Here is a 12,035-nt window from a genome sequence, read left to right as displayed (position 1 = left end):
TTCTTATTGTGTATGGAGGAGAATCATGATTGGAATAGTGTTGTTCAATGTTTAGCGTACTCTCCCGTCTTCCCCCCCCCCCGTAACCTGGGAGTGGGAGGATTGAGAAGGCGGCGCTCGGAACCTGGACGCAGCTCGCGGCGGGACAATGGCCGCTGGAACGCGGCGACATGGACAGGGAGATGTTGAGCTGGAGCGGCGGCTCTGCCAGCTGCACCGTCTGCTCTCAGACAGAGACAGCAGGAGCGCCTCGATGGACTCCCACAGTGTCATTGCCAACCTTAGCCACGACCTTTTGGATACCAGTAATGAAAGCCGGCTGGGTGGGTATACACAGGCCGCTGGTTGAATTGCACATATTTGTTTGAAGAGCCAAAGCTTGAATTTCAGTTCCTCCGGTCAGGTAGGCAGAAGCTACCCCCCCCGCCCCGGTGTGACTTTCTATTCACTATTAGATGAAGAAATAATGCGGCAAGTGCCTGTCAGTCCATCGACACCTTGAACCGGGGTACGGTTGTACTTGCGGCAATAAGAGTTGAGTTGACTGCAGCACAGTAAGAACGGCTAACTTTGCAAAATAAGTGGTGAGATTCTGGAATATTGAAAAAAAATGTTGCGCAACTGGTTTAGATACGGAAAAGCCTGTACATTTTGTAAACAGACTTGTGGCAAAACAGTGACTCTGAACTGCATATGCTAAAAGTCATAGAGGCCGGCAGAATGAAAAACTGTGGTTGTTTCATTGATTTTAAGTGCAATTGTGACTAGGTTCACCTATTCAAATTATGCCTGGGGCCTGTACATTTATTTTAGCTATTTTTGATTGCTCTAAAATCCCTTTCCGTTTGAATGGCGTTTTAAAATGTAGAACGGGACAGTTTTTAAAAGTTTGCCAATACCTCTGTTGGAGATGATTTGGGGCAAAACAGAAAGGGAAAACTAGCTTTATGTTGTATTAAGATAACTCCGAGTCAGCTGGAAATGAGAGCCCCTGCTATAACTTTGAAATTCAAGTTTAGGAAATTTTAGCTGAGTATGATGCTTGTGCTATTTTTTCCAATAAATTGGTAGATTCGGGTATGGTAGTTGGGGGAGAGAGATTATATTTCTAGGGATTTTGAAATAAGTCTTGCTTAGAGTCCCATGAGACTGGTAAATAGGCAAAGCAAGAAAATCTCAGAAAATTGCACAGATTGTATTAATTGACATGGGTATAGGTCTTAAGATAGATACCAACGAAGAAGGCATCTCTTTTATTTTATTTCATTCAGAAAGAAGCTAGAGGTCCCTGAATAATAAAACCGTTAATATATACCATAAAAAGCAAGGGACTCAGTACTGAGGCCTGCGGAACACCACTGGAAACAGTCCTCCAGTCGCAAAAACACCCGTCAACAATTACCCGTTGTTTCCTGCCACTGAGCCAATTTTGTATCCACCTTGATGCATTTCCCTGGATCCCATGGGATTTTATTTTTTAACCAGTCTGCCATGTGGAACCTTGTTAAAAGCCTTGCTAATATCCATGTAGACCTCATCTATCTTCCTTGTTACTACTTCAAAAAATTCGATCAAGTTGGTCAAACATGATCTTCCCTTAACAACTCCATGCTGACTATCCTTGACTAACCTATGCCTTTCTAAGTGATAGTTTATCCTGTCTCAAAATAGATTCCATTAACTTGCCTACTACTGAGGTCAGACTGACAGGCCTGTAATTATTTGGTCTATCCGTCGCTCTCTTTTTAAACAGAGGTACAACGTAGCAGTTCTCCAATCCTCCGGCACCAATTCTGTATCCAGTGAGGCCTGGAAAATGATCAGACCTTCTGCTATTTCCCATCTCGCTTCTTTTAAAAGCCTGGGGTACATTTCATCCAGCCCTGGTGATTTATCAACTTTAAAGGATGCTAATCCCATTAATACTTCCTCTCTCCCTATGTTTATCACATCCAATACTTCACACCCCTCTTCCTCAACTACAATATCTGCATCGTCCCCCTCTTTTGTGAAGCCACACGTAAAGTATTCATTAAGAGCCATACCAACATCTTCCATCCCTGCACATAGTTACCTGTTTTTTGTCTTTTATGGGCCCTGCTCTTTCCTTAGTTATCTTCTTACTCTTAATGTATTGATAAAATATCTTTGGGTTCACCTTGATTTTGCTTGCCAATATTCTTTCTTGCCCTCTCTTTGCTTTCCTAATTTCCTTTTTGATTTTACCCCTCCACTTTACTCCTTTCGGCTTTCTGTAGTATTGAACTCACGGTGTCGGACATGCGCTTTCCTTTTCTGCCTTATCTTACCCTGTAAGCTCCTTGACATCTATGGGGCTCTAGATTTGGCCATCTCGCCCTTTTTCTTTTTGGGAACATGTTTACTCTGAACCCCTTGAATCTCCCCTTTGCCTCCCACTGCTCTGACATTGATTTACCTTAAAGTAGCTGTTTCCAGTCCACTTTCATTAAATCACTCCGCAGTTTAGTAAAATTGGCCTTGCCCCAATTGAGAGCTCTAACTCCTGTTCTTTTTCTGTTGTCATGAAGAACCGACCTGCATATTAATTTTGTCATATGAACATTAATTTTAAACTGTTGCTGGAATGAAGAAATGAGTTGTTTAAAGAGATCAGCAGTGGCTGGAAAACATTTGTACACTAAGAGACAGTGCCTAGAGAAAATAGAACGGCTCCCTGTTCCAATTAACCCAAATGGATTTTGATCAGACATTGAATGTGTAAGAATGCCAGCATTCCAGGGTGTCTGCTAAGATGGAGAATCCACAAATGCAGGAATTTGTTAAAACAGCTAGTCACATGACTAATCTGCTGGCCCAGGTTTTGTTTGAACTGCTCACAGCACAGTTTGGGTTAGATTGCAACTGAACTTGGAAGAAGAACAAGGATTCATTGAGGGGGAGCTAAAAACAGTGTTTTAAAAATTAAACCTTATTACAGTCAAACCAGGCAAAGGCAGAGAGGAAACCCCCTAGACCTCTTTCTCACCTGGTCGTAACACTGTCCTTTCCATAATTATGTTAAAACTGAATTATGATCACTGCCACCAAAATGTTCTCCCGCTGCTGCCACTCCTACCTGCCCAGTTTTGTTTCCTAAAACTAAGTCTAAAATGTAGATTAAAATCACCCATGATTATTGCTGTCCCTTTATCACAAGTACCCAATATTTCTCCTTGTATACTTTGTCCTACATTGTGGTTATTAGGGGGCCTGTAGACCTTTCCCACTAGTGACTTCTTTCCCCTGCTATTACTCATCTCCACCCAAATTGATTCTACATCCTGATCTCCTGAACCAAGGTCATCTCTGACTATTGCAGCAATGCCATCCTTGATTAACAGTGCTACCCCTCCACCTTTACCTAGCTTCATATTCTTCTTGAAAGTCATATACCCTTCAATATTCAGGACCCAATCCTTGTCATCCTGCAGCCACGTTTACATAATGACTGTCAGATCATATTTATTTACTTCAATATGCGTCATCAGTTCATCTACTTTGTTATGAATGCTACGTGCATTCAGATACAGAGCCTTTAGTTTTGTCTTTTTGTTATCTTTGTAATATCTAGTGTTGACTGTTGGTGTGTTCTTAGGTTTTTTTTCTCTCTGTCCCTTCCTGCCATTCTCTGACCTTTTATTTCCCATATTACTATTTTGCTCTTCTGCCTTGACTCTACCCCTTGATTTGCTACATCTACCCAAACTTGATCCCTCAACCCCCACCCGCCACTCCCCCATTCAGTTTAAAGCCCTCTCTACTTCCCTAGTTATAGTTTGCTGGAACACTGGTCTCAGCATGGTTCAGGTGCAGACCGTCCCAGTGGTACAGCCCCCACTTTCTCCAGTGCTGGTGCCAGTGCCCCATGAACCGAAACCTGCTTCTCCCACACCAGTCCTTGAGCGACGTATTTATTTCACAAATTTTATGTGCCCTCTGCCAGTTGACATGTGGTTTAGGTAATAATCCAGAGATTATTACCCTTGAGGATCTGCTCTTCAATTTGGTGCCTAATTCATACTGTCTAAGCAGAACCTCTTTCCTAGTCCTACCTATGTAATTGGTACCTACGTGGACCATGTTAACTGGATCCTCTCCCTCCCACTCCCAAGTTTCTGTCCAGCCCTGAGCAGATGTCCTGAACCCTGGCACCGGGTAAGCAACACAGCCTTCTGGACTTGTGCTCTTGGCTGCACAGAACAGTGTCAATACCCCTCACTATACTATCCCCTACTACCACTACATTCCTTTTTTCTCCCTCCACTTGAATGGCTTCCTGTACCACAGTGCCATGGCCAGTCTGCTCATCCACATTGCAGACCTCGCTTTCATCCACACAGGTTGAGAGCACCTCAAACCGGTCTGATAATTGTAAAGTCTGAGGTTCCTCCACTCGGTCCCATTACCTGCCTCACTCATGGTCACATCCTCCTGTCCCTCACTGCTGACCAAAACAGATGACCCTGTTCTAAGAGGTGTGACCATCTTTTGGAACAAAATGTCCAGGTATTTCTCCCCCTCCCTTATGTTGCGCAGTGTTTGCATTTTGGCTTCCAGATCAATAATCCTGATACGGAATTCCTCTAGCTGCTTACACTTTCTGCAGCCATGTTTGTCCTGGATCGCCTTGGCATCCTACGGCTCCCACATACCACAGCTGCAACATAACACCTGTCCTGCCATTGTTACTTATGCTATTAGTTTACTTTAATTACTTAATTAACTTGGAATAATTCCTATGTATAGTAGAATTTACTGTGCTTATTTCATGTTAGTATCATCTACAACTAAAGTTGCACATTTGTGTTTTAGGTATTTTATCTTTTTATTTATTTTATATTTTAGTTGTGTTATTTTCAAGTGTTCTTTTTATAGATAAAACAACCCATGCTCGAGACACTTCAATTGAAGCCAGTACATAGCGCTCACTTTTTTTCTGTCTTCTGATTGGTGGTTTTAATATTGTGAGATGCTGCATCTAACATAATCTGTCTTAAAACTGAAGGCACCAGCCAAGCCAAGTAAAGCACTGGCACACAGACTTGTTTTTTGAAGCTTTTGCAAAATCGCAGAACTATTAGATTTTTCTGACCACAGCCTTTAAACTGTACGTTTCTGCTCTTTTCGGTTCTGTCCATACAAAGCATTATGCTGAACCCAACTGTTTCCTGGCCACTACCTAAACAGTTCTGTATAGAGTCACTAGGTGTGTAAAAGTAGTGACTTTCTTTACTTTCCTATTAGAAAAGTAGCAATTCCTTGACATCTCTCCTGGTTCCAACCGTGCAGTGAAATTATGCACATGGTTCCTTGGCTTACCACTTCATCAGTTTTGTTAAATGCTTTACAGTTGTAATGTGTTGACTAAATAAAAAATGCCATTCATGTCTGAGGCATCTTACTAGAAGATGCGGCGCAGCGGTTAGCACCGCAGCCTCACAGCTCCAGCGACCCGGGTTCAATTCTGGGTACTGCCTGTGTGGAGTTTGCAAGTTCTCCCTGTGTCTGCGTGGGTTTCCTCCGGGTGCTCCGGTTTCCTCCCACATGCCAAAGACTTGCAGGTTGGTCGGTTAATTGGCCATTATAAATTGCCCCTAGTATAGGTAGGTGGTAGGGAAATATAGGGACAGGTGGGGATGTGGTAGGAATATGGAATTAGTGTAGGATTAGTATAAATGGGTGGTTGATGATCGGCACAGACTTGGTGGGCCGAAGGGCCTGTTTCAGTGCTGTATCTCTAAACTAAACTAAGAGTGTATTTACTGCTTACAACACCTCTTCAAGAAAGGAGGGAGACAGAAAGCAGGACGCCATAGGCCGGTTAGCCTAACATCTGTCACAGGGAAAAGTTTTGGTCTCTTTACCTAAATGATATAATTGCAGTTCAGAGAAGTTTCACTCGACTGATTCCTGGGATGAGGGGTTATCTTGTGAGGAAAGATTGAGCAGGTTGGGCCTATACCCATTGGAGTTTAGAAGAATGAGAGCTGATCTTATTGAAACATAAAAGATCCTGAGGTGACTTGACAGGGTGGCTGCTGAGAGGATGTTTCCCCTTGTGCGGGAGTCTCGAACTAGGGGACACAGTTTAAAAATAAGGGGTCTCCCATTTAAGATGGAGATGAGGAAGAATTTCTTCTGCGGGTCGTTAGTCCATGGAATGCTCTTCCCCGAGAGAGCAGTGGAGGCTGGGTCATTGAATATATTCAAGGCTGAGCTAGATAGATTTTTGATCAGCAAGGGAGTGAAGGGTAATGGAGGGCAGACGGGAAAGTTGAGGCCACAATCAGATTAGCCGTGATCTTATCAAATGGAGAAGGCTTGAGAGGCCGAATGGCCTCCTCCTAATTCTGGTATTTCCTGTGTTCAGTTGTTTTGGGGTAATATTTAAATAATCGAATGAATTAAGTAACATAAATAGCAGTAAAGTAGGAACTTGGTGATTTAAAAACTTGAATTAAACAGTTGGGGAGATAGTTTTTCATTTATCATGCTCAGGAGTCTGTTGGGGAGATTGGCTATACCAATAGGTTGTTTTAGTAATCTTGAATTAGTTGGTGTTCTTGTGTTAACCTGGATTTGGCTGAGATTGCTACACCAAAAAAACATTTTGCTGCCTCTTTTCAGAAAAAGCATGTGGTTTTGTGCATTTCTTTAATCCTACCCTATGGAATAATTTCACATATGCTATGTGAAGGAACATGAGGAACTTAAACACCAATATGTTTTGATTAGTCCTAACAGATTGTTTCCATGTTGCAGTTCAATGTAAACAGGTGTAGTTTTCTAGCACCATCATGTTGGGCAGTCTTGATCCTGACTCTGCTGACAGAGAGATGCCAAGTGGAAGCAAGACAAAGTGGAAATGGAAAATCCAAGGCCTGTTGTTCCCCAGACTACTTTCATGTTCCTACTGACGTTTTGGCACAGGATGATACTTGTGAGGGCCTGGAAGTCAGTGATGTGTGGCTTTGAAGGCTAAGTAGTGGCATTTAACAAACACTTCAAAGCGGGGAATGGAAATCTGCAATGAAAAAAATGTTATAATTTGAAATTTTTAATTTCAATTGTGGAATAAAGGATTATAAAAATCACAGTTTGTGTCCAATTTGAATTTTTTGAATTGGATTTTACCTTCTCTCATTATTAGGTCATCAACAATCAGTTTCTTGTCTTTCTGCCCTCCACTTACCGACAATGCTCCTGAAACCGAGCTTACTGGCCAACGCTTTCTGTAACCCCCTCCCTCCACCAACCCCACTCACCCCCCCCTTAAAGGTTCTAGGCGATCCTGAACCTTATTTGGGTTGTTGGACAAGACAAAACAATCGCAGACAATAGTTTAGGTGCACCAAATTCAGAGGATTTATTAAGTAACAAAATTACACATAACAGCCAGGCAACAGTTTACAAGTGTCTCAGTTTTTCCCCGCAGTGCTTGAACACTGGCCTCTTCTTACTACTTTCTTCTTCCTCCTTTGTTTTCTTTCTCCAGTAAAGCTATGTCCAGGCTACTGCGCATTGACTTTTAACCCTTTCTCGGAGGTTTACACCCCTAATTGAATGACCCACCCCAGTTTTTTGATTGGTGTCAGGTACATGTGATCACGCTTATTGGTTTCTTAAAGTGACAGACAGCTAGGGTAGTGCCATCCATTAAGTGGTCTCTTTGTTCTCTAGAGATAAGGGAACATGTGTTTACAGGAATGAGGGTTGTGCAATTTCCAGGAATCCTGCTTTATCACTGAAACTTAAGGAGACCACATGATTTCCAAGAATTATGCTTTATCACTGCAGCCTGAGTAGATCCCATGGTTTCTAGGAAAGGGTCTGTGCTTATATTGTCCTATAAATGAAATTAAGGGCGAATAATGTTTTCAGCCATGACAGAATGGGGATCAGATGGGGAAGAATTTAAGTGTGTCTAGGATAGTTTTCTGAAGCAGTATGTGGATGGCCCTACTAGAGAGGGGGCTACGCTCGACCTCCTCTTAGGAAATGAGGATGGGCAGGTTGTTGTCAGTGGGGAAGCACTTTGGGACCAGTGACCATAATTCTATTAGCTTCAAGATAGTTATGGAAAAGGATAGGACTGGTCCTCAAGTTAAAGTCCTAAATTGGGGGAAGGCTAATTTCGATGGCATCAGACAGGATCTCTCAAAAGTTGAATGGGAGAGGCTGCTTACAGGTAAAGGGATGTCTGGCAAGTGGGAGGCTTTTAAAAGTGAGATAGGAAGAGTTCAGGGCTGGCATGTTCCTGTTAGATGGAAGGGCAAGGCTGACAAGTTCAGGGAACTTTGGTTGGTGAGGGATATTGAGGGTCTGGTAAGGGCAAAGGAGAAGGCATATGTCCGGTATAGGCAGCTGGGTTCAAGCAAGTCCCTCGAGGAGTATAAGGGATGTAGGAGTACACTTAAGGAAATTAGGAGGGTGAAAAGGGGCCATCAGATTTCCCTGGCAGATAAGATAAAGGAAAATCCAAAAAGATTTTGTGAGTATATTAAGAGTAAAAGGGTAACTAGGGAGAGATTAGGTCCCCTTAAGGATCAGTGTGGTAATCTATGTGTGGAGCCATGGGAAATGGGTGAGGTGTTAAATGAATACTTCCCATCTGTATTTACAGTGGAGGAGGTCATGGAAGCTAGTGAGTGCACGGGAGGGAACAGCGATATCCTGGAGCATATCAACATTACAAAGGAGGTGGTGGTGGAGGTTCTGAAGCGAATTAAGGTGGACAAATCTCCAGGGCCTGACCTGGTGTATCCTAGGATGCTATGGGAAGCAAGGGAGGAGATTGCTGGGGCCCTGGCAGAGAGTTTTGTATCATTAGCTACGCGTGAGGTACCAGAAGACTGGAGGATAGCTAATGTTGTGCTTTTATTTAAGAAGGGCAGCAGGGATAAACCAGGGAACTACAGGCCAGTGAGCCTTACATCAGTGGTGGGTAAGTTATTGGAAGGGATTCTGAGAGACAGGATTTATATGCATTTGAAAAGGCAAGGTCTGATTAGGGATAGTTAGCATAGCTTTGTGCGTGGGAAATCATGTCGTGAATTTGATTGGGTTTTTTGAGGAGGTGACCAAGAGGATTGACAATGGCAGGGCGGTGGACGTTGTTTACATGGACTTTAGCAAGGCCTCAGACAAGGTCCCGCATGGTAGACTGGTCCAGAAGGTTTGAACACATGGGATCCAGGGTGAGCTAGCTAATTGGATACAAAATTGGTTTGGTGATAGTGGAGGGTTGTTTTTCAGATTGGAGGTCGGTGACCAGTGGTGTGCTGCAGGGATTGGTGCTGGGCCCTCTGTTGTTTGTCATATATATTAATGACTTGGATGAGAATGTAAGAGGTATGATTAGTAAGTTTGCAAACGATGTCAAAATTGGTGGTATAGTGGACAGTGAAGAAGGTTGTCTAAGGTTACAACAGGATGTAGATCAACTGGGAAAGTGGGCAAGGGAGTGGCAAATGGAATTTAATGCAGACAAGTGCGAAGTGATGCATTTTGGGAAGTTAAACCAGGGCAGGACATATACAGTGAATGGCAGGGCCCTGGGGAGTGGTGTTGAGCAGAGAGACCTTGGGGTGCAAGTACATAGTTCCCTGAAAGTGGCTAGACAGGGTGGTGAAGAAGGCATATGGCATGCTTGCCTTCATCGGCCGAGGCATTGAGTACAGGAGTTGGGACGTCATGTTGCAGTTGTACATAGCGTTGGTTAGGCCGCACTTGGAGTACTGTGTGCAGTTCTGGTCGCCACACTACAGGAAAGATGTGATTAAGCTAGCGAGGGTGCAGAAAAGATTCACAAGGATGTTGCCTGGTTTGGAGGGCTTGAGTTATAAAGAGAGATTGGATAGGCTGTGTCTGTTTTCCCTGGAGTGAAGGAGGCTGAGAGGGGATGTGATAGAGGTATATAAAATTGAGAGGCATATATAGGGTAGATAGCCAGAATCTGTTTCCCATGGTAGGGGTGTCTAAAACTAGAGGGCATAGATTTAAGGTGAGAGGGAGGAGGTTTAAAGGGGATCAAAGGGGTAAATTTTTCACACAAAGAATAGTGGGTATCTGGAATGAGCTGCCAGAGGAGGTGATGGAGGCAGGAACAGTAACAACATTTGAGGCATCTGGACGGGTACTTGCATGAGCAAGGCATAGAGGGATATGAAATTATGCAGGCAGGTGGGATTAGTATAGATGGGCGTTATGGTTGGCATGGACGTGGTGGGCCGAAGGGCCTGTTTCTATGCTGTATGACTCTGACTCTGAGAATTAAGAGAAGTAAAACATAATCTCAAAACTAAAAGCTAGTCTGTGTGACAACTAAGATATATATAAATATATAACTGGAGTGTAGAAAATATTAATGAATAAAAATATGGCAGCGAGATTTCACTTGATTGCATGTGCATGGATAAATGAATCAAAATATAGCTCATATTTTTTACACCTGATACATTTTCTCTAATACTTTGACCCTGCTGTTGTCCACCTACTCAACAACTCTCTAATTCTGATTTTGATGACCTTGTCCACAGAGTTTTTCACCATCTGACCCTAGTGTAGTTTTCAGCTCCACACCCCCAAGCGTAGAAGCCACAAGCTTGAGTACACTTGATGCACAACTGGTCGTTGGCTCTGTTTTGACCATATGACGCAATACCACATCTTCCTTTCCGCAGCCAGTTCCACCAGATTTATTGTTGAAGATAAAGGCTATCCCAAACTGAATGATTAGTTGCCTCCTCCAAAACTCCCTATCTCGCCACTCGATCCTGACAGCCACAAAAGTGGGAGGAGTTTATAGACACATCTCATGCATGGAAATGATCCATGCAGCTGCCTCAGCCATTGACTCTTCCACTCATGCCCCTCATCATTCAGTGTTTGCTTCATTCATTCATTCATTCGTCCCAGCCCAGACTCCATGGGCAGGATTTGTGTTTTGTGTTGGGACCATGACGTGGGGATCAAATGTGGGTCCTGACCCTGCGCTGTCAGGTGTAGTCACCTGATGTGGCATCTGCCTGGATTGACCAATTAGTGGCCAGAGGGTGCGTTTGCCATCCAATTAAGGACGTTAGGTGGGCTCTTGAAGTTGGAGGGTCAGGTGGAGGCCCTCCAGCACGGAAAGAGCTGCAGCCTGCCATTGGAGATAAGGGAGAGAGAGGGTGCCTCCACCTTGAGGCACCTCCTCCACAACTTTAAAAAAAATTGGAAATAAAAATGGCTGTAGCTGCTGGACCACCATCGTGGAGGGGGATCTTCTCCATAGGGTAGTCTGCAGCTGCAACTGTGGCCTGTGGGAGCCTCAAAATCTGCCTGGAACCCTGCCCCCCTCCACCACAACCCCCGCACCCCCCCGCCCCAACCTTTTGGTCTGCTGCTAGGAGGCTGCTGCTGTGCCGCAGACAGACTGGAACATTCTGGTCGGCCTCTGATCATTGCTCTCAATTGGCCTCTTATTTAACCTAAGCTGCTTGCTGGCAGGTAGCTGGAGTATGGGTTGAGGGCAGGATGGTGTCAGTAAATGGCACGCTAGTCGACAGTGCAAAAATACCCACATTCCCGCCCATCTCCATTTTCGCCTCCATATTAGGGATAAAATCCTACCCCTTATCACTTCGTAGCATCTTCCACAACCATGCTTGATCCCTTCCCCACTCAAATCTTGACCACTGATGACCCTTACTTGTCAGAATGCTCAATAACCTTGTAAATAATTTCCTTTACACAAATAATATTCCCCTCTAGTTCAAAACTGTCCAACACTTGTCTCTTCAAAGAGCCTGTCTTTGATTCTTCCATCTTTTTAATAATCATCCATTGGTAACTAAGACACTTGAATGCTTTACTTTGGCCTCGTTCTATTTATGTCTGCAACAGTTTCCTGTTTGAATTCCTTCAGTCTGGCTTTCACAATGTTCAGAATTGTGATTACCCTGGTCAAACTCACCAATGACATCCCTTGTGGTTGAGACATGGTGAACTATCCTTCACTATTGTCAATCTCT

The 12,035-nt window shown here is 43.7% G+C and overlaps 1 protein-coding gene and 1 long non-coding RNA gene across 6 annotated transcripts in view; both read left to right on the top strand.

Moving 5' to 3' along the window:
* The first annotated feature begins 79 nt into the window (after positions 1-79).
* prkdc (protein kinase, DNA-activated, catalytic subunit) overlaps positions 80-12,035 on the top strand; it is a 283,563-nt gene continuing 271,607 nt past the window's right edge. For all 4 annotated transcript variants that reach the window (XM_068031803.1, XM_068031802.1, XM_068031801.1 and 1 more), the window contains exon 1: positions 80-323. In XM_068031803.1, the coding sequence (XP_067887904.1) occupies positions 149-323 (175 nt within the window). In that variant the 5' untranslated portion in view covers positions 80-148. The remainder of the gene's footprint in view (positions 324-12,035) is intronic.
* LOC137369968 (uncharacterized) lies at positions 319-7,115 on the top strand. 2 transcript variants are annotated; one of them, XR_010975055.1, is made up of 2 exons: positions 319-403; positions 6,784-7,115. It is a non-coding gene; the product is annotated as an uncharacterized lncRNA (long non-coding RNA). The 2 variants fall into 2 exon arrangements; XR_010975054.1 differs by lacking the exon at positions 319-403 and adding an exon at positions 415-584.

This window comes from Heterodontus francisci, chromosome 5, assembly GCF_036365525.1.
Source record: "Heterodontus francisci isolate sHetFra1 chromosome 5, sHetFra1.hap1, whole genome shotgun sequence".
Taxonomy (NCBI): Eukaryota; Metazoa; Chordata; class Chondrichthyes; order Heterodontiformes; family Heterodontidae; genus Heterodontus; species Heterodontus francisci.
Note: the sequence above shows the minus strand (reverse complement) of the source record. Positions and strands in the feature narration are given on the sequence as shown.